The following is a 21178-nucleotide window of genomic DNA, read 5'->3' on the forward strand; positions in this document are numbered from 1 at the left end:
TCATTCAAAGCTTGACCTGACCTGAGATACTAAATCACAGTCCTCATAGCTTGATCAACTTTTAAGTAACAAAGTCAAGAGCAGGAGTTTGATATATATATATATATATATATATAGTACATAAAAACGGTGTGTTTTACGATGTATGGACCAAACTTTGTTCATAAAGTAATTAAACTCGGTTTCATTCACTCATCAAATATAACTTTACTTTTGACATATGGGGTTTTATTTTATTTTCAGAAAATAAAGATATCATTTAATAAGTAACTTATCAATGAAAAGGAAAATATTTATACACAAGAATTCAGACAATTAGTTATACCACCAAAAATTGATTTCTGTTCCATGCTTTGTGTACTGGTGAAGGAGAGGATAATTGAGTGCTTAGCTTCCATTCTAGAGCTTCTGCTTGATCATGCAATGGCCATTTTTTTTATCTGAATTTAGACATTTTTATAAATTTTAAGATTAAAAAAAAAAAAAAAAAAAAAGCTGGTTTTTCTTCTCATCTCTGGCTCTCTGCTGTTATAATATTCCAACGTATGCTTATCATCCATGAATATTGGTGCCAGGGAAGTTCCATATATATACATATATATATATTGATGTGAGGGTCATTAGGGACTAAAGAAATGAACTATTTCGGTAACATATTTCGCAATTTCATAATCTTCCATTTTCCTATTCATAATGAACAGAAAATCTTTGTCTTGTCCCAATTTCTAAGTTCCCAAACAGCATATATTTGCTTTTTACAAGCCTCACCACAATATTGCTGACAAAATACACTGCGTATGGTAGTAAGTTTTACACACAAGAATAAGAAAATCATACAAGTATTTTAGTATACATTATACATATCAAAGCAATACACCAAGTCCCAAGATCACCATCAACCCAGGCCCAACCACAATCTGGTTTGCGTTATTTGCCTCAGCTTTAAGATGCTCAGCCACATTGAACTTTCCTGAACAATGCAAGAAACCAGAAGATATTGCATTTAGGTATGATAACAAGAAAACAAATACAATATTTCTAACATTTTTCTAATAGAAATCACCTCTTTCCGAGCCGGTGCCACACCCTGCCTGGATAGTATCTCTAATATCTTGTATGGTGGCCTTGTTATAGAACAAAAAGTTGGTTAAAATGTTGTCTATGCAGTCAAGAACAAGGTGTGTCTCATCGAGACATGGTCCGTTGCAATATGCATCGGTTTTGTCAAATGGGACATTCAGATCTCCGCTCTCATTCAGTCTGTATGATTCTTCACAGTTGATGTAAATCTGGAAAAAGAAACACACATAGAAGAAAAAATGTTAGAAATTTTAACCTCTTGGGGTACCAAAAAAAAAAAAATTGGAAATTCTGAGCTTACATATTTATCATTGAAACATAGCAAAGCTTTAGCAACAATTTCAGTTGGGTCGTGAAATTTGTGGCCCGTTTCAGGCTCATCTTCAACTGCATTCTCTGTCAAAAATCAATTCAAAACATAAATTTGAAGACAAAATGGAGTTGGAAATCTATATGCTTTCTTTGTTGCATACCTGATATGCTGCCAAAAACAGAGATGGGAATCAGAGCTGCAGCTAAAACAGAGAGTCCGAGTATCCTTGTTAACGCCATTTTTACAGAAGCTTGTAAATGAAATTGGCTATGATTGGAGCAAGTATTTATATAACAAGGTAGTTTTCATAACATAACAAAACACCAAGGTTTTGCTTGCTAAAAACTATGCCAATTTTGTGAACGACCAACCTAGCCTACCATACTACTTTTTCCTTTTAAGAATTTTAGTAAATTGAACCATCTTTTTGACCAAGTGACCTTGGCCCACAATTGGAACATTATACAGGTGTTGCTATTCACCTTCTGCATAGAAATTAATTATAGACTTGCACACACGGATAGGAAAATGCAATGGAACTTAAATAAAGTTGGTGAATTTAATCGGAAAAATGAAATCAGAAATTGGTTTGAACTATATAAATGGGTTGTTTTTAGAGGCACTGAGAAGACCAAGTGGTAGAGAGCAGTTGGAATGCAAGCCACCCACCAACTTTACTTGCTGGGAACATTTTCCTTGGATGTAAGAAATCAAACCTAAAAACATTCATTAGCTCCATACTTCAAATACAAGTTAAAATTGCATAAGGTAGATATTGAAATGGAGTGTTGAATACAGCCTAAGGAAATTGGCAGTGAAACGACTAGCAATTCGTTCAAACGGACAAGCATGTTGAGGCGGTTCACGTAGTTGGGCTTATAGAACTCGGACCGGTTACTTGGGTTGTGGCCCATATTAGGTACCCCAAAGCTTAGCAACCCATTAGATTATCTTTCTCGGTGATGAAAACGTAACGCACTTTCTAAATACACCATGACAAAATTAATATTAAAAATTTGTAAAAATAAGCGAACAATTTTGTTGTTACACCCTTGGATGTTCAAATATACTGTTCTATTTGCAGTATAACGTTGATAAGTAAATGGTGGGTAAATAAACGATTTTCCTAAATAAATAAAATTGTTTGTTTCCAACTTGGATTGGTTGTACTAAATGTATAAATTTGCAAAATATATAAAATAGTTTTTTTTTTTTTAAATCCTTTAAGATTCATTAAACATATAAATTAATATTTGATTAAATTTATGAAAAAAAAATTACATATATATATTTACCATATATAATAAGAAAATTTTACTTATAGTTTTTATTTTTATTTTTTCAATTTAGCTTCTTTTTTTTTTTTTCCCCTAAAACATGCATTTAAATTTTTTCTTTCTTTCTTTTACCAAGATATATAAGAAAATGAAATAAGATTGACATAAGAATTGCTTATTGATACACGATCATAAATAGTTTTCTAAAAGTAGAGCTTAACTAATTAGTCAACTTAACAATGGTCTTTTTTGTATTTATCAATGGGATTCCTATTATTATTAAACTGATCTGTATGGTGAAATTCTCTATTATTATTTTTATTATTTGTTAATTTTGTGGTGATCAATCTCGTAGTTGTAATTTAATCAAGTCTAATTGATTTTTTTTCCTTATTAATAGATATTATATATGTGCTAAAATCATTTTTTTTTATTTTCCTCTAATTCTATTTTTTCAGAACAATATAATTTCAATATTTAAACAATGACTTGACATTCATAATAATTACATAAAAAATCATAGTTTAAAGAAAAAAGAGAGAGAAAAAAAAAGAAAAAATATTTGAGATTTTGTTACAAATTAGTTAACCCAAAATAAATGGAGAAAAAAAACAATGAAATTAGTCATTAAAGTGAAGAATTGGCATCTCTGTAATTAAAACAATATAAAATACTAGTTAAATAAATATTGTTCATAAATAACTATAGTTTTTTATTTTAATTATATAATTATTTTGTTATTAACTAATTGTATTTATTGTAATTATAAATAATCATTATTTTAAAATTTATAATTAATAGTATGATTTTCTATTTTTTTTAAAAAGTATTATATTGTAGATAAATATTATAATTATATTTAATAAGTATGATCGTAAAAGATGATGAGAAAAAGAAAAAGGAAAAAACGAGTGGAGCACATGCCCCCACCTGGGTCGGTGCCTTTTCAATCACACATTATCTGTAGTTGGACACGACACGATTGAGCAATAGAAGCTGCTCCTAGTGGCTCACAGGGGAATAAAATTTGTGCAAAAGTTTTTAACACTCCACACTCAGAGTATCAATATTCTATCCTCTAATTTCTCGCTTGAATGGAGACAGCTAAGGTAGCACTTGTGGTTGGGGTCACTGGCATGGCCGGCTTAAGCATAGCCGAAGCCTTGAAGAGCCCCACCGCCCTCGGTGGTCCATGGAAAGTCATCGGCGCCGCTCGGCGTCCGTTGCCAAACTGGTTTCCAACTTCCATATTAGACGGCTTCATCACCTTCGACGCCACACGTTACGAGGACACGCTTCAAAAACTCTCCTCCGTATCCAACCAAGTTTCACATGTCTTTTGGGTTGCCTTACAAGTCCGCGAAAACGAAGAAGCTAACATCACCGTCAACACCACCATGCTAGCCAACGTTGTTAACGTCCTCAAATCGGCTGATGATCAGGCTTCTCCTTCGCCACTCACTCATATTACACTCCAAACGGGTACGAAACACTACATGGGTCCCATATTCGACCCGACCCATTCATCCCAACTCATCCCTCACGATCCACCGTTCCGCGAAGACAGCCATCGCCTTCCTTACCCGAACTTCTACTACGCGCTTGAAGATCTAGTTGCATCCTGCCCGCCGTCCGTTACGTATTCGGTGCACCGGTCTTCTATCATTATAGGCGCGTCGTCGAGGAGTTTCTTCAACGCTTTATTGACGCTGTCGGTTTACGCGGTCATATGTAAACATGAAGGCTTGAAGTTTCGGTTTCCTGGGACGCGCTACACGTGGGAGCATTTCTGCGACATGTCGGACGCGCGTGTGCTGGCTGAGCAGCAAATATGGGCGGCGGTGACGCCCGTTGCGAAGAACCAGGCATTTAACTGCACAAACGGTGATATTTTTACGTGGAGAAGTGTTTGGGAAGTACTATGCCACGTTTTTGGTCTTGAATTCGTGGCGTTTGATGAGACCGACGTGTTTGATTTGGTCGAGCTGATGAAGGAAAGAAGTAGAGTATGGGACCATATTGTACAAAAATATGGACTTGAGGAAACAAAGTTGGAGGAGATTACTTGTGCTGCTGCGCTTAATCATGTATTGCATTTTGGATTCCAACATGTTTGTAGCATGAATAAGAGTAGGGAATTTGGGTTTTTTGGTCATGTTGATACCCTTAAGAGTTTTGGGTTTTGGGTGGAGAGACTCAGGAAGATGAAAATTTTACCTCCATGAAAGGCTTTGCTAAGAGATTGCAACTCTTCATTTTAGGGTCCTTTACTGATTTTGTAATTAGGATGGGATATCCCCTTTTTTACTACTGTATTTTGATTTCTGGGTTTTGACTTTTGGGGCTGTTAGGTTGTCCACATGCCTGTAAACTTTGAATTTGCAAATAAAATCCCATCTTTTTTTCTTTTCTTTTTTTTTTCAAAATTGATGATTATATTTTACTTTTATTTTTTTAACGTAATACAAAAATGTATATACAGTGATTATAGTTGGCATGACATGGATAATCTTTGAGCATCGAAAAATTACGAATGTCCACTATATATATATATATATATATATAAGTTTACGTAGAAATTTTCAAATCATGATTATTTTGATAGAAAATCAATTAGCACAATTTGAAAAATTTTATTAGTGATTTTTCCATCGAATCCAATCTATAAATATTTTTTGTTATGAACAGAATAAAGTAATAAGGGATATTTGTTTATGATGTGGACACAATTTTTTGACAGAGTTTGTAAGGACTCTGAAACAAAAGAAAACTAAGAACAAAAAATTTCCCAAAAAAGGGAAAAATAAGATTAAAAAAACTGTAGACGACAAGAGGGCAGAAAACGGGGGAGAAGCGAAGAGATGGACAAAAAGATGAAAGAGAAATTAAAAATAAAATAAAACAAACGCATTTGAAGTTTTCACTAACACCCACACTCAAATATCAGTGGGACAGGTCCTATGCCCACAAAAATCATCACGGTTGTAAATCACTAAATTGTATTGTTTAAAATACTTAAATTTTCGATAACTGCCCCTCAAACCCTACAACCTTGATACACTTTCAATTTTATCTATTGATTAGTGCAATATTAAAATTTAATCCGCACTGCAACATCTAGAAAATTAAAACTTTCTCTTGCCCCACCTTCTAATATAATTTTTTTTCTTTATTTTATTTCCAACTTCCTTATTATATTAGAAACTCTTTTTTCCCCATCACTAGTGAAATCAGCGATCAAACCCAAATGAAGACTAGTTCTGATAAGTAATAGGCTTCTTCTAAGAAACTGTGCTTCATGACGTTAGTTCCATATTTTTATCTGTTTCAATATCCATTGATTGTCCAATAGTCCAGTTATAAAAAACACTGTTTTTTGAGGAATCATTTGAATTTAAATCCATCTATACCTAATTTCGAAGAAAAAAAATACCGTTAATATGGGTGAAGGGGAATATGGGGTGGGTGGTGAGGGTAGAGATTGGAGAGAGCTATCAAATCATTCCACCGACAAAAAAACAAGGTTGTAAAATTCTTAAAATATTTTAATTTTAAATATACGCCTTCATAAATTGAACGAGTCAGACTAAATCAGCAAGCAAATATAAGTGAAAACAATGTAAAGTGTTTTGTCGTAATCATATAAAAAAAAATTAAAAAAAAATTGAACATTCAACATTGAATAATCATATAAACAATATACAGTTTATTATTATTATTATTATTATTTAGTAACATTGAATAGTCAACCTTAAAAAAAAAAAGAAAGACTTTGAGCATATAATATGACACAGCAAAGAAAATAGGTTTGATCTATATATATTTTTTAATGAAAAGATAAAAATCTGCAGGGTTGTGAGGAGAGGAGCTTGGGATTAAAAGAAACATCTGCAATAGATTCAGTCCAAGGATGAATAAACCGATCTTCGTTCTCCATTATTCCTATTTCAGAGCATCTAACTAAATGATCTCTCTTAAGTTAAGCCAGAAGTTTTCAAACCACTTTATCATAGCTATCAGCAACCTAATACTGGAAAAAAATAATAATTCGAATATGGAACCTAAATTTTTCCTTAAAAGAAAATAGGTGAGTATGGTACTTTCGGAATGTGACAGGTAAGTGTGGTACTTTCGGAAGTACCTAAATCTTTTTCTCTGTTCAGAGAATGTAAAAGTAGCTTATAGTTGTCAATCATTAACGAGCTCACATGGCATCGATTGGACCACGTGTCCCTTTTTACACGTGAAAGAAAAGAGAAAAAAAATAAAAAATTACGTCCCTCTCGTTCATCGTCTCCTTCCCCATCCTCTTGTATTGTAACCTTGTTTCCCTTGTCCTTTCTCAATTTTTTATAATTTTCATTTCACCAAATACAAAACTTACCGAAAATCCTCTCATTTTTTTTTTTTCCTTTCTTTCCAATTTATTTTTTCACCAACCCCACTTCTGCTCTTTCTTTTCATTTTTTTCTTGTTTTTTTTTTCTCCACACATGAGTTGACTTCCCTAACCTCTTGCATAGCCTGTATCTTCTTTTTCTCTTTTCTTTTGATGTTTTTCGGTGAGTAGAGGAAGAAAAAATACAGTCGAAGGAGGAAGTAATCCTCCTCCACCACAATACATTGTATTTTGGTGCTGTATATTTTTGTCCCCTATAATTAAATAAAGCCAAAAATCCATACACAGGAGTAAAGAACCATCAGTCACAGTTGGAAGCAAGAGCGAAAATTCATAGACATCCCAAAGCCGATCAACGAGCAAACCATCAACAAAAATTTTCTGATTTTCCCTAAATTTCTCTGCAATCTCTTTACTGGTTAGTTCACTGCCATCCCTAAATCTCTCTCTTTTTTACTTTATTTATTTATTTTTGCTTCCAACCATGACTGCTGGTTGGCTTTTTATTCCTGGATCTGGAATGCAACTTTTCAAAGTTTGCAATTTTTTGTGGTTCATTATTTTTCTTTCGTTATTGTAATTTTTAGCTTTTTTCTTTTTTCTTTCATTAATAAATTATTTTTTATAATATTTTTTTTCCCAAAAAAAATATTTTGTATGTTAGAGCTTCACCTCTTGTATCTGGGTAATGTTACAACTTGCATAGCCTAATAAATATATTTAAAATTTAATTGTTGTTTTGTTTTATTTTATTTTAATTTTTCATGGAATTGTTGTTTTATTTGTATTACAAGTTTAAATTCATAATAATTAACATTGACCTTGGACCTGGTTACTTGGGCTTTGATCCGTGTAGTTGGGATCATTGATCTCGGACCTGGTTACTTGGGCTTTCGCCCATATTAGGTACACTGCATATCGACCCAAAGTTTTAGACCCATTAGATTACCTTTGTCAGCAGTGAGAAGGTGATTGGCACCTTCTAAGTACACCGTGACAAAATTGATATTAAAAATTTATAAAAATTAGCGGAATTGTGTCATTACTTGTTACACCTTTAGAAGTTCAAATATACTGTTTTCTTTTTCTTTTCTTTTTTCTTTTGGAGGACGTTTTAACCTACTTAACAATGTTGAAAAATATCGAACAGTTTTTACAAGTTAGCCTTTTGCAATTAAGGTAGTAAGTACACTCATGCTCGCCTTTTTTGTTTTGGAGATAAGACAAAATATATGTACATAAATACTACCATATTTTTGGTTTATTTTTATATCTCTATTGGTTGAGTTGTATGACACCACGAAATAGTGAAATACATGAAATCGATTTAAGAGGGGGAAACAAAAAAAATCTACTGATTAAGACAACTTGAGGGAAACAAAGACGTGCTAACTTTCAAATAATTGTATGATTTTGTATCGGATATCAATCTCTGATATGATCAATTTCATGTGTTGATGTGTCACTGATGAATGTACGCTCGCTTCAGCCTTTAGCTGATACACACTCCTTTTTGTTGGGTCTATTCTACCATCCAATAAAACACTAAACAACAATTATAAAAGCTTTAATTACTCCAACCGATCGACGTTCCCAATTTGAGAACAATAATTTGTTTCCACCTCTTACTTTATTAGAACATGAAAGCAAAAGTACAAAAGTATATGTACCATGTAGTAGTTGAAGTGCAAATTTAAGGGCACTGACGAGTTTTTTTATTTTTTATTATATATATATATATATTTTTTTTTTTTTGTGCCAATGGTTGTCCTCCGCGTGGAGCGAGGAGCTGTCATCGCACACTATCTGTAATAGGACCAATAGAAGCTGTCCACGTGATCAAGGAGAATAACATTTGTGCTTTTTAAAGCCACAGGACAAGATTTAAGTTTTTAATATGCCACTATTTTTCTTAATTCGCAGAGACTTATGGAGAAAGCTAACTACTGCTCAGGTGCCGTAGCACTCGTGGTTGGGGTCACTGGCATGGCCGGCTTAAGCTTAGCCGAAGCCTTAAAGAACCCCAACGCCCTCGGTGGTCCATGGAAAGTCTTCGGTGCGGCTCGGCGTCCGTTACCAAGCTGGTTTCCAACCTCCATACTAGACGGCTTCCTCAACTTCGACGCCACAAGCTACGACGACACGTTTCGAAACCTCTCTCCCGTATACAACCAAGTTTCTCATGTCTTTTGGGTTGCCATACAAGTCCGCGAAAACGAAGAAGCTAACGTCACCGTCAACGTCGTTATGCTCTCCAACGTTCTCAACGTCCTCAAATCCGCTCCGGCTTCCCGCCTCACCCACATCACCCTCCAAACGGGTACCCAACACTACATGGGTCCGATCCATGATCCGACCCGTTCCGCCCATCTCAACCCTCATGACCCGCCTTTCCGTGAGGACTAATCCCGCCTTCCTTACCCGAACTTTTACTATGCGCTCGAAGACTTGGTGGATTCCTACGCGCCTTCTATTTCATATTCCGTGCACCGTTCGTCCGTCATAATAGGATCGTCGTCTAGGAGTGTTTACAATTCTCTACTGTCGTTGGCCGTTTACGGGGCGATTTGTAAACACGAGGGATTGAAATTTCGGTTTCCCGGCACGCGCTACACGTGGGAGCATTTCTGCGACATGTCGGACGCACGTGTGTTGGCGGAGCAACATATTTGGGCAGCGGTCACGGCACGTGCGAAGAACCAGGCGTTTAACTGCACCAACGGTGATTTTTTCACGTGGAAAAGTATGTGGAAGGTGGTGTGTGAAGTATTTGATGTTGAATTTGTGGATTATGATGAGAGCCAAGAGCTTGATTTTGTGGGTTTGATGAATGAGAAAGGAAAAGTGTGGGATGAAATCGTGGAAAAATACGGTCTACACAAAACCAAGTTGGAAGAAATTACTTGTTGGGCTGCGCTACATAATGTTTTGCATTTTGGGTTTCAACATGTTTCTAGCATGAATAAAAGTAGGGAATTTGGGTTTTATGGGTTTGCTGATACCCTCAAGAGTGTTGGATTTTGGGTACAGAGACTTAAGGACATGAAAATTATACCCCCATGAAAATTAGTGTGCTTGATTGATTTTCTCACTGTGGGGTCTCTTCTTTTTTTTGTTGTATTTTGCTTTCTGGGTTTTGAAGCTGTTAGGCTCTTCACCTTGTATTTGCAATCAAACACATATTAAAAGTTGGTGATTGATTACATTATACATAACATCAAATGCATACATATAAGTTTATGTTGCTTATTCACATGTCCTAGAAAATTGTTTACAGGAAATAGTTGGGACTATGAGCAATGGGCTAAGTACAAAGGAATGGATTCCCTTTATTATAATAAGGCTTATTGAAAATCAAAGCATTATCTCTAATTGTATCATCAACAACATAATTTACTTTCCACACAATTACACAAACACTTCTTTTGCTTTGGGCTGGCTAACTAGATCTCTTAAATGGATCCTACTCCGCCTGCAACATCACAAGCCGAAAGGAAATTAATTAGGCAGCAGAGAAGAAACAGAGTAATATTTTCACACTTCCAAGAATTTCCCTCTTGCTTTGTTTTTCTATTTTTTCCTCTCTTCTTATGATCATTGAGAACATACCAGGTTTTCCCGTCCAGATGTACAAGCAGGTCTTCTTGGGGGAAGCTGCTGGTGTGGCGTTCTCTGCACATATATATCATCAAATCTTTTATTTATTTATTTTTTAATTTTTGTAGAACCCCATTAATCTCTTAATTACCATCGAATTGAACTCCGTTAAGTGAATTATAGTATTATGTATACCTCTAGCTTTGGCCGAAGAGTTTCTACAGCAGCTGTGGATTTTTGGTTCACTCCTGCCCCTTGCTGTTGCAGATGCATATTCAAAAGTTCAAAAGAAAGAAAGGAAAGGATAAGGAAAGGAAAAGGAAAAGAATCAAATTTAAGCTACAAATTTTACGAGTGTTTATATTCTCTATACCTTGCAGAGTGCCCAGTCTGCAGAATCAAAGAAAGCTCGCTCATGATCCTATACACATAGGAAATTTTCAGCATATTTTCTTCAAAGCGTGACATAAAACTTGATTAAAGATTAAAGTTTTGGGAATGTTGGTATACCTTTGAAATCAAAGGCTTTTTCTTTGGTGCAAGTCCCCCATATTTCTTCCCCGCAGATGTTGCCTGTGTTGAGGGGGAAAAAAAAAACTCTATAATTTGTATTACTTTGACATCAAAATAATTAGGATTTTCTTTCATTTTAAGATGGGCAAATTTTAACATAACACAAACTATATGTGATAATGCATGCGTCTATATTTATCCCAATGCTCAAGTCTCTGATCCAAAGATAACAGCATTTTTAGAAGTGAATTAGATTGTCTCAACATTTCAGCCGTTTTGAATTGAGTTTCTGATCATACAATAATAAGCATAAATAGTTTCGGCAACAATCAAAATCAGAAAGAATCTAATCTAATATAATAAGTTAAATTCTCAACTAAAATTGTATGCTAAAGTCAATTCAACCCATAAGGCTAAAAATTCATCAAGATAGAAAACTCACACAAATAGTTGATGATTTTAAAAAGTTAAATACATATTAACTTTGTTGATATATATTTATGATATATATATATATATAGGTTTTTAAAATATAATTTTGAAAAAACCAACCCCTCTGTTTTAAGGTTGTGGTTCGCATTCACTAAAGGAGTTTGGACACATCATCTAGCTGACAAAACAATAAAATGTCCACGTCATCCACGAAGACAGCCTAGCATCCGCTTGGAGCTGAAATAGTCTACATCCCCTCGTACACTGCCGACATCTCAAACAAACAAAAATTATACGATCTCACTTCTTCAAAACCTCAGCAGCCAACTCAATAGTGTTTCGTGTCAGATCACTAGCCGTTGAATGTGGGGACCACTTCAAAAAGCATACCCTTTTTTTTTTTTCCCTTGATGTTTCTTTCTCTTCCTATCATCCAAACGATCCCACAAGAATTTCCAAATTTAATCTCCTACACTTCCTTCTAAACTCAAAGAAGGAGCTAGGAAAGATATCTAAAAGAGAATGCAAGAATCCTCTCTTTTCAAAATTAATGAAGAAATCATGGCAACAAAATCATGTTTTGGGAACTCAAATGGAAAACCAAGTAATTTTCAATGAATAGGAAATTTGGCACAAAACTATAATTCAGCGCAATCATGGTGTACATGGGCCATAGCCACATTGATGGTTTTTGGATTGGGACCCAGTTCGCACCACCATGAGAAATCTCTGCCTAATGCTATCTGCAATTCCTTTTCTTGTTTGTTCAAATTTAGAAGGAGATAGAAGAGAAAGAGAAGGGAATAGTGTACCTGGTGGTCTTGGGAAGAGAAATAGTCTTCATTTCTGTTGCAATCTGCCATCTTTGCCTCTCCTGCAAATTGACAAACACAAGCACTTCAACAACTCTTTGAAAAAAAAGAAAAAGAAATTAGAAAAATAAAATAAAACCCTTGAAATCAAACAACCTGAAAAACAGAGAGAAGAAGATAAAGACGGCAATGAAGGTAATATCAAGAAGCAAAATGAGCAGGACTTGTAGCCCCAAATATAAAACCAGTTACAGCCCACAGAACCAAATTAGAAAGACCAAAAAGCATGAGAGAGAGAGAGAGAGAGAGAGAGAGAGAGAGGATCTTGGCATTACCTTGTGGAAGAGCAAAGTGAAAGATGCAGTAGAAATGAAGGACAAGTAAGAAAAAGGAACCAAAAATGAGAAAAAGGGAGATGAAAGAATGGCAAATGGTTGAGTAAGAAGGTGAGATAAGAATTGTATGTATGTTTTTATTTATTTATTTACTTTTGGGAAATATAAATACAAATATAAATATATGATAAGATTGAAAATGTATGGTAAAATGAATAAGAAATTGGAAAATATGCTGTCTTATCCAATTATACCCTATAAGAGAGGGGGACAGGGGTGGGTAAAGGTGGGGATTAGGGATGGCGAACTACTAGTTATTGGGTAGGACTTTATTACAAGCTTATAAATTGATAAATAATATAGATTAAATAAAAACGTATATTAAAAGATTTTTATACGTTATGGTTTTAGCCGTTAGGATATCACCCTCGGTGGGTTCCCATGTCCTACAATCTCTCACGTGCAAATCATCGTCACTTACCGACACCTCCTTTGGACATATTCTTTCTTATTTGAAGTCTCTTTTGCCATCTTCTTCTTTCTTTTTTATTTATTCTCTTCTTTTTTAAAAAAAAAAAAAAAGAAATACGTGAATGGTGCTTTCTATAAATATATAGAATAATAAATTTTTTTTTTTTTAAAAAAAGGTTGATGATAAGTCAGCAAACATTCCTCATGAGGAGTTGAATATTGTTGAAATGAAAAGTACCAGAAAAAAAAAATTTAATGACAGTATTTGGTTGGTTTTTTAAATTAGAGGTAGAAACTTTATTAATTATAAAAAAATAAAAGCAGAGGACTTTCTTCCTGGTAATATAAAAGCAGAAGACTTGTGTGAGAATTACAAGAAAAAACATTACGAACATAGTTGTTTGTTAACAGTCTATACTTCCAACGGTAACTGGTCTCTATATTCAATGTTATTTAACATTTACTTACCGTTCTTTAAAAAAGGCCAAAAAAAAAAAAAAAAAAAAAACAGAAGAAGAAGCATTTACTTTCTCTTTTTTTTTTTTTTTTTTTTGGAAGAAAGATTTAACTATTCTTGGTTTTAAGAAAATAATTTATTGATTTATACCTCTAAGGGTCACCTCCCCTCAGCTTTTATCTAATTGATTTATTGTATTTGGAAGGAATCCAACAAGAGTGCAATCTTTGTATATATTATGAGAGTCAACCCCCCATAATCAATTTTATTATAGAGGAAATGAAAATAATATGTGTCAGAAAGATCTAATATTTATTATATCTAGATATGCTGCCTCGTTTCTATTGGATCCTCATAATTATAAATATTTAAGTGACTAGTCAAAATAGCAAATTGCTGAGGATTTTATTTTTGGAATCACCTTCATAGTACCGACATGGGAGATCCACATGTAGTCTTTGTTTCACTGGGACAAAAAATATTATATTTTATTGATTTATTTAAAACTTTTTTTTTTAATTTCTTTTGCATCATTTAAGTTTTATATATTTATCAAAGCCGAATAAAAAACATCAAATATATTAATATCTTGACTTATTATTTATTTCCCCTATAAAATAATGGACTTACTTACAATTACAAATCAATTATCTCCTACCTTTCCTTTACATGTATAACATTTGGATTAATTTATTTTTCTAGGAAAGGAAGAATTAATTTTAATTGATTATTTTTGACAAATGCTACGTAATTAAGACTTAATAATGTCTCCTAAATCAGCTTGTAAGGAGATAGAATGCTTAAGATCTTCTCCAATAAGAATTTGGTGTTCACCCATTGGGACTCTTCGAACCCCAAACTGGTCCACAACACCAAGATGTTTGCAGACATGGAGGCCCACCACCACCCTTTGCTGGGACCCTGCCGGAACATGGACTTTCTTAAAACCCACCAACTGTTTTCCGTCGGACCAATATTTCCCGGCAGGGGAGCTGGAGAAGACAAGGAGGGTGTGGGTCCCATCCATGGTTCCTGTGTTTTCAACATCAATATGGAGTCCAAGTGTGAGTGAGTTGCAGTCGGTGTGAGTGACTTTCAAAGCTTTGGTGGTTGCAAAAATGGTGGAGTTGATTGAGGAAGAAGAAAGAAGTGGAATTGAAAGTTGGGAAGGAGCTTTGGCTAGTTTATGGTGAAATCTTGTGAAGCTCAATCCATGGCCGAAAGGGAAAACAACTGGGCCTTTGTAGAAACGATAGGTTCTTCCTGGGTAGCCTCTTGCTGGGTTTGCTCTCATGTTCATGTTGACCATTGGCACCTTGGCTAGGTAACTTTCGGGGTACCATGTTATTGGAAGCTTTCCTCCTAAATCATAATAAAAATAAATAAAAAATTGCCAAATATGAATTAAAAATAAAAATTAACAAGCAGATTGAAAAGAGTTCAGAAAAAATGTCAGATGAAAAGAAATATGTTAAAACTTGGTATTCTTGGCAATTTTGCCTATTTTGTAAGCGTATGTAATTGGAATAGTCAATTTCTTACCCGGATTGGTGGTGCCAAATAGAACATCTGCTATGGCAGTCCCACCAGCTTGGCCAGGATATCCAACCCAAAGAATTGCACCAATACGAGGATCATTTTTGGCAAATGAGACATCAATTGGACCACCAGACATCAAAACTAATATGACTGGGCCTCTTGAGGCCCTTGCCACCCTAGACACAAGCTCTTGTTGAAGGCCTGGTAAAAAGAGCCCAGTTCTATCCCTAAACTCAGCTTCAATAGACTGGTCCAACCCCATTACTAATACAGTTGCATCTGCCCTGCGGGCTGCAATTTCAGCGGCCCCAAATAGTTGGTTATTGCTGCATGCAACGTCTCTACAAGCTACTTGGTGGATTGTCCGACTATACCTCGCAATGCCTTGTAGGGGTGTTGTGTAACCACATGCAACACCTATATAAAAATACAAATTTATTATTATTATTATTTGTTGTCTCAAGAGAAAGAAAGGAAAATGGACCAGCTTCGTTGAGCCAGCCCATAAACTGAATACTGGAAGTACGAACTAGATGTTTGAGAAGGCCTACCGGCATAGTTCCCGATCATGGTAACTGTGACATCGGAATTGGGACCAATGACAGCTACAGTTCTATGTCGACTGGTGGAGAGCGGTAGAGTTCCGCCACGGTTTTGTAGCAGAACAATTCCTTGTCGGGCGGCTTCGAGGGCTAGTTGCTGATGGGCTGGAGTGCAGACATCTCTTGGTCCCAAATTTCCATAGGGCTGGGCTGATGGCTCACCATCATACATGCCCAATCTCATCTGCACGGTAATTGTGTTTGCCAAGGCATTGTTCACATCAATCTCACTTAGAAGACCTCGCTTTACAGCCCCCTCTGTATGGATGGCCAAGAATGGTCCGCAATCCAAATCCAAACCTGAAATTGAAATTTCAGTGAAGCATATTACAGCCAATGAAAAAGTTAGAATGAGTAAACGAACTGGGTCCCACAAATTTATTTTTTTTCCACAGTAAATTTTGGCCTTTCAAATTGGTCCCATTAATTTAATGAGTAGAAAAAAGTTCAACGTTAAAACCTGCTTTGATAGTGTCTGCTGCTGCTTCCTCCGGTGTCTCAGTATAATGTTGATTGTCATATAGGACACCCACAGAATCACAGTCAGAGACAATGTACCTATTGGGTCCACAACAGAGTACAAAAATTCAAAAACATGTGTTAGAAAAAAACAGATAATATGAGAAAATCACAGCCATCAACGATGTTGACCAAACAAAAGCTTTTGATTCATATCTAGTGGAAAACTCACCCATTGAGACGCCATTCACCTCGGATTGTGTTCTTGAGGAGGTCAGGATCAGCACAGGTGGGTTTTCCATTGACCTGATTGTATGAGCACATTACACTGGCAACTTTCCCTTCAACCACACAGGCTTTGAATGGTACATCATAGGTATCTTCCAAGTCTTGCTTGCTAACCTGAGGAAAAAAAAGAAAAAAAGAAGAAAGATCATGACAAAAATTGTAGGGCCCTCGAATGATATGATTGAATTAAAATTTTCAAATTGTCCAAGTGGACCCCCACGCACCAGAACGAGAGCATAGCTCATAACTAGACTTGACTGACTATAACTCAACCTTATTGGGAACCTTTAATTACTAAACATTATTTGCCAAGTTTATTTTTCCAGAGGAATACAAAAGAGACATCTTGGAATAGCAAAATGACACCATTCGTTTTAAGTGATCTTTGGGACCACAGGTCGTGATAATCTAGAAGAGTAAAGAAAGAAACAAAAAGAAAAGTTGGGAAATGCCAAATAGTGGCTAAACTATGCTAACCATTTTTAGTTTTCCGTGCGACCAGCAAAGAAAGTGCTTTTCATGTGCTTCTGTATATATGTAATTGGAAAACTGCTCAATTTGGGGACCTTTTATGTCATTCACCAAACTTATTTTTATAGTAGTAGTATCACAGCTAATAAGTAACAATGATTTGAAAAGCTTTTTCTATATTATGTAGTTAAAGATTAAAGAAGGATTTTTTCTTACCCTGGCATTGAAATGGTAGCGGTCAATGCCATTCCAATTGTCAAGATCATAGGCTGTGTAATGCTTGCAACATGCAGCAACCTTGAGCCTATTTCCAGGACCATTACCTTGGAGTCCCCTGACATAGCTAGCCGCATACTTGCCGGCCAAGACAGGGTCTTCACCGGGAGTCTCTTGGCCTCGTCCCCATCGAGGGTCACGGAATATGTTCACATTTGGACTCCAATATGTCAAACCAGCATTGCCTCCATTGTACATTGCTCTTGCTTCATCAGAAACCACCTTTAAAAAAACAGCAAAATAGTCTTAGTTGATGTTAAAATTGAGACTCCAAGAGAAAAGCATAGACAACTTTTAGAGCACATGATTAGCAATTTCTCACTTTTGGATTGGCCAACTGCGTATCTTGATGGGCTAAAAAGTTTCCTAAACCATTGCCGCAAGTTATATAGTTATTGCTATTGAAAACAATTCATTCCGTTGATGCTTTATGTAAAGTTTAAAGGCAAAATTCTACTAAAAGGTAGGCACTGTAACAAAGAGATATCAATTCACTGGTCACATTAGTAACATGCATTAAATAGTCTTATTTCGTCCAAGTTCCATTGTCTTAATTAATTCAAATAAAAGATGCTTTTTCAAAGTGATTTGCCGTGATGGGAATCTGTTTCTTCTATGAACCAAGCTATTTTTTTCATTGTTTATTATCAAAGAATGAGAAAACAAAACAAAACAGAGCAAAGTTGTCCTTTTTCTATTGTTACTGAAAGGCATGTCATTATTTAAAAATGGAAATTGGGGTAAAAAGGAAAAAGGACGAGAAAAAAAGTCAAAAAGTAGATACCTCTACAAAATCTACTGGGACAGAAATTTAGAAACCAGTGGTCCAATTCATATAATAATAGATTGGCACCCCTATTAATATGTTTATAACCATCTAATAGACCCAAAACGTAGCCGTGGATGAAAAGCACACGCAAAATATCCTTGCAAGTTGCAGTCAAGAATGATCAACAATTAGAGCAAATTTCATTTTCAGTGTCATTGTGGGGTAGATTAGGTCCCTTTTTTATTTTTTATTTTTTATTTTTTATTTTTTATTTTTTATTTTTTTATTTTTGGTGTACAAGTGGTTAGTCTGGCCTTCACAAGTAATTTCCTCCAGAAACATATTAATTGTAATGAAAACCATATTACCTTCACCAATCACTATTACATATACTTCAAGTTTGATTAATTTATTTGAGGCTTTCCGTAATTTACTTTCTATCTTCTGCATATTTTCTCTCTCAAAAAAAAAAAAAGAAAAAGAAAAAAAAAAGAAAAAGGGGGAAACCAATAAAATACAAAATGGTTAAAAAAAAAAAAAAGGAAAAAGTTTACATGGATAATCATTTTTTTTTTTTAATTATCATTATAGGCATCATCCAAATCAAAACAGACATGTAGAAGTTGGGAAATTGATGGAACTCTTCATTTATGGTAGCATTATTAGGCAAAAGTACTTCTTCATCACTTAAGTACTATACTTTTCGTTCTAGCATCTGAATTGGTTGCTATTATGGGCAAAGTGCCTATGTCATGGTGGGTGATCACACTAAATTTATATATCATGACAATTTATTTCGATTCTATGTAATTCATATATTAGGATAATATATTTCATAGATTTTATGTAATTGGTGCAGTCATCCGGCATGTTGGGGTTATCTCGCCCATAATAGTAGCATTATATATATATATATATATATATATATATATATATACATGTGTGTGTGTGTGTGTGTGTGTGTATTATTTTGATTAATTATATTCCATTAAAAAATCTATATATAAGAAAACTGTTTCTTTAGAAAAAGGAAAAACTGAACGTATGAAAGTTTGGCATGAAGTGCAACATAGAATTCAGCGACACATAAAAAGATTTTATTTTTTTTAAAAAAAAGAAAAAGGTGAGAGAAATATTAAAATCTTTATCCAATCAAATAGAAAAATAGAGAATTATGAAATGAGTAATCCTCACTCGTCCGATTTGCTCCCACAACGATTCATTGAAAGAAGCGGCGGTGGTGATGACTTGAGGGAAGCTAGTGGCCCCAGGGAAGGCCCCACCAAACTTAGTTCCAGGACCCACATTGGACACACCATGAAGAGCCTCAGACCACCACTCGTAGCCCTGAATGCCAAGCCGTGGCACAGCTATGGCATTGTTAACCAACAGCCTAATCTTCTCCTGCAATGTCAACCGTCCAATCAAGTCTCTCACTCTCACATGTATCGGAAGCGTGACTCTACAGAATTTCAAGGTCCTTGTGAGCCCGTTTTTGGGGTCACAAGCAAATGGCTGTCTAGCTTCTCCAGTGTTTGATAGGCAAAGAAGAGCCAAAACGGAGAGAACCCAAAAGGGTTTGAATAAGGAGGGGTTTTTGTTCCTAAAAACCATTATAATGGACTAGGTTTTATGAATGAGGTTTTTGGGTTTGAGTTTAGGATAGAGGGAAAGTGTGTATATATAGAGAGAAAAACATGAGAGAGAGAGAGAGAGAGAGATAAAGGAAGGGTCGCGTTTGGATATGGCGATGATGTGAAAGAAGAGGCTTTTTCATGTTTGGGTTAAGTTTCCACGTCGACTACCGAATGGATGTTATAACTGAGAGAAGCCACACAGAAAAGTGTGCTTATGTTTTGTACATCAGAAAGAGAGAGAGAGAGAGAGAGAGAGAGAGTGAAAAGAATGGATGAGTAGGTGTAACACGCATTTTGTAACATGCATTTTGTACAGACTATAGGTGGTCGTTATCACTACTTTAGGCATACATAATTTAGCCACAATAAAAAGGTTTATTTTTAGCTAAAATACATTTATAAATACATAAATATACACACAAAAAAAACAATTAAGGTTAAGAATATTAGTAGTCATAGTCATATAGTAATTATAAAGAAAAGGAATGTCGTTCACGGACTAGAGAATCTATACATCTATTTTTTTGGTGGCCATGAGAGTGGGTTTTACAGGGGCTGCCCATCACATTGGACGCACTAGAAATGGATATTATATATACATATATATATATATATATATTTCGCAAAAGCTGCCATTTTTTTCATAGAAAAAAAAAGTTAACTAATTAAAATGTATAAAGCCCATTGCTGCATAAATTGTCAATAAAAAAAATGTAAAGAGAAAAAGAGTGACAGTGTTGGGAAATATACTTCACCAGTTGGAATATTAACCAATATCTATTTGGTGATTGAAGGATTGGAAGCAAAAACAATATGCTTTATACATAATTAGTTTCCAATTAATTATAGTCTTCCATTTGGCAAAGTGATAATTTCTGACTGCAAATAATTATATTCAGCATGCAAGACCGGAACTCTACCTTGTTCTCGTGACTTTGCTTGACTGACTACAAAACTCAGAAACTTAGAAAAGAAGGTAATCTCGTGACTATATATATACATGCACATATAGACACACAAATTAATGTGAACTCCAAACTTATATATTTGTCTTCTTGCTAAGCATTTTTTCTTTTTTTCTTCTTTTTTTGGGGTAAATGTTTTCTTGCTAAGCATATTTTCATCTTATGAGCCACAGTTAATGATTTTAATCATAACCAAGAGGGAGAAAAAATTAACATGGTTTCTTATGATTTATATATATTATTTTGTACAGGCTTTTTCCTGATAATTAATAATAAATATATGAATCAATATTTAAAATGGGGCTTGCCCATATTATAAGGGATGCGAATATAGCAGCTGACAGTCTGACAAAAGATTATATTTATATTATATAATATTTTGGAATTATATGCAGCCAGCAAATAGAATTATTGGATTAGTTGGGACCTCATGAGAATATAAAGCAACTTAAAAGTCATTTATTTTTATCCTCCACCTAATGAAAAA

At 34.8% G+C, this 21178-nt stretch overlaps 5 protein-coding genes across 6 annotated transcripts; 2 read left to right on the forward strand and 3 right to left on the reverse strand.

Moving 5' to 3' along the window:
- Positions 1-625: 625 nt before the first annotated feature.
- Positions 626-1797, reverse strand: LOC107433235 (uncharacterized). Its single transcript, XM_016044497.4, has 4 exons — positions 1554-1797; positions 1382-1476; positions 1064-1289; positions 626-970 (listed from the first exon to the last, which is right to left on the reverse strand). Exons 1-4 carry the CDS (start codon positions 1630-1632, stop codon positions 864-866), a joined length of 507 nt encoding a protein of 168 aa, XP_015899983.1. The 5' UTR covers positions 1633-1797; the 3' UTR covers positions 626-863.
- A 1833-nt stretch (positions 1798-3630) lies between these two features.
- Positions 3631-5081, forward strand: LOC107433216 (3-oxo-Delta(4,5)-steroid 5-beta-reductase). Its single transcript, XM_016044479.4, has one exon. The coding sequence runs from the start codon at positions 3765-3767 to the stop codon at positions 4893-4895; it is 1131 nt and encodes a 376-aa protein (XP_015899965.1). The 5' UTR covers positions 3631-3764; the 3' UTR covers positions 4896-5081.
- Positions 5082-7064: 1983 nt separating this feature from the next.
- On the forward strand, positions 7065-10131 carry LOC107433168 ((S)-8-oxocitronellyl enol synthase CYC2). The gene is given in 2 exon segments (XM_016044426.4): positions 7065-7486; positions 8992-10131. A coding segment is annotated over 1 exon segment (1134 nt). The 5' UTR covers positions 7065-7486; positions 8992-8997.
- Positions 10132-10248: 117 nt separating this feature from the next.
- Positions 10249-13019, reverse strand: LOC107433170 (uncharacterized). Of its 2 annotated transcripts, none has more exons than XM_016044427.4 (7): positions 12758-13019; positions 12423-12484; positions 11176-11238; positions 11039-11086; positions 10861-10923; positions 10678-10740; positions 10249-10540 (listed from the first exon to the last, which is right to left on the reverse strand). In XM_016044427.4, the coding sequence occupies exons 2-7, from the start codon at positions 12471-12473 to the stop codon at positions 10532-10534; spliced, it is 297 nt and encodes a 98-aa protein (XP_015899913.1). In that variant the 5' UTR covers positions 12474-12484; positions 12758-13019; the 3' UTR covers positions 10249-10531. The 2 variants fall into 2 exon arrangements, with proteins under 2 accessions (XP_015899913.1, XP_015899914.1); XM_016044428.4 differs by lacking the exon at positions 12758-13019 and adding an exon at positions 12579-12709.
- Positions 13020-14262: 1243 nt separating this feature from the next.
- On the reverse strand, positions 14263-19752 carry LOC107433261 (beta-D-xylosidase 1). Its single transcript, XM_016044529.4, has 7 exons — positions 19284-19752; positions 17261-17542; positions 16518-16687; positions 16287-16384; positions 15776-16126; positions 15228-15641; positions 14263-15047 (listed from the first exon to the last, which is right to left on the reverse strand). Exons 1-7 carry the CDS (start codon positions 19701-19703, stop codon positions 14437-14439), a joined length of 2346 nt encoding a protein of 781 aa, XP_015900015.2. The 5' UTR covers positions 19704-19752; the 3' UTR covers positions 14263-14436.
- Between the last annotated feature and the right edge of the window lie 1426 nt (positions 19753-21178).

The sequence above is a fragment of the Ziziphus jujuba genome, chromosome 11 (genome assembly GCF_031755915.1).
Source record: "Ziziphus jujuba cultivar Dongzao chromosome 11, ASM3175591v1".
NCBI lineage: Eukaryota > Viridiplantae > Streptophyta > Magnoliopsida > Rosales > Rhamnaceae > Ziziphus > Ziziphus jujuba.

Excerpts from the sequence above, each read along its gene's own strand:
- LOC107433235 (XM_016044497.4), bottom strand. The coding sequence starts at position 1,632 with ATGGCGTTAACAAGGATACTCGGACTCTCTGTTTTAGCTGCAGCTCTG. Across the intron at positions 1,477-1,553 it reads TGTTTTTGGCAGCATATCAG|AGAATGCAGTTGAAGATGAG; the intron begins GTATGCAACAAA and ends GATTTTTGACAG. Across the intron at positions 971-1,063 it reads TGGCACCGGCTCGGAAAGAG|GAAAGTTCAATGTGGCTGAG; the intron begins GTGATTTCTATT and ends TGCATTGTTCAG.
- LOC107433216 (XM_016044479.4), top strand. The coding sequence starts at position 3,765 with ATGGAGACAGCTAAGGTAGCACTTGTGGTTGGGGTCACTGGCATGGCC.
- LOC107433170 (XM_016044427.4), bottom strand. The coding sequence starts at position 12,473 with ATGGCAGATTGCAACAGAAATGAAGACTATTTCTCTTCCCAAGACCAC. Across the intron at positions 11,239-12,422 it reads TCTCTTCCCAAGACCACCAG|GCAACATCTGCGGGGAAGAA; the intron begins GTACACTATTCC and ends CCCTCAACACAG. Across the intron at positions 11,087-11,175 it reads AAAAGCCTTTGATTTCAAAG|GATCATGAGCGAGCTTTCTT; the intron begins GTATACCAACAT and ends CTATGTGTATAG.
- LOC107433261 (XM_016044529.4), bottom strand. The coding sequence starts at position 19,703 with ATGGTTTTTAGGAACAAAAACCCCTCCTTATTCAAACCCTTTTGGGTT. Across the intron at positions 17,543-19,283 it reads TGTGGGAGCAAATCGGACGA|GTGGTTTCTGATGAAGCAAG; the intron begins GTGAGGATTACT and ends GTTTTTTTAAAG. Across the intron at positions 15,642-15,775 it reads CATGATCGGGAACTATGCCG|GTGTTGCATGTGGTTACACA; the intron begins GTAGGCCTTCTC and ends ATTTTTATATAG.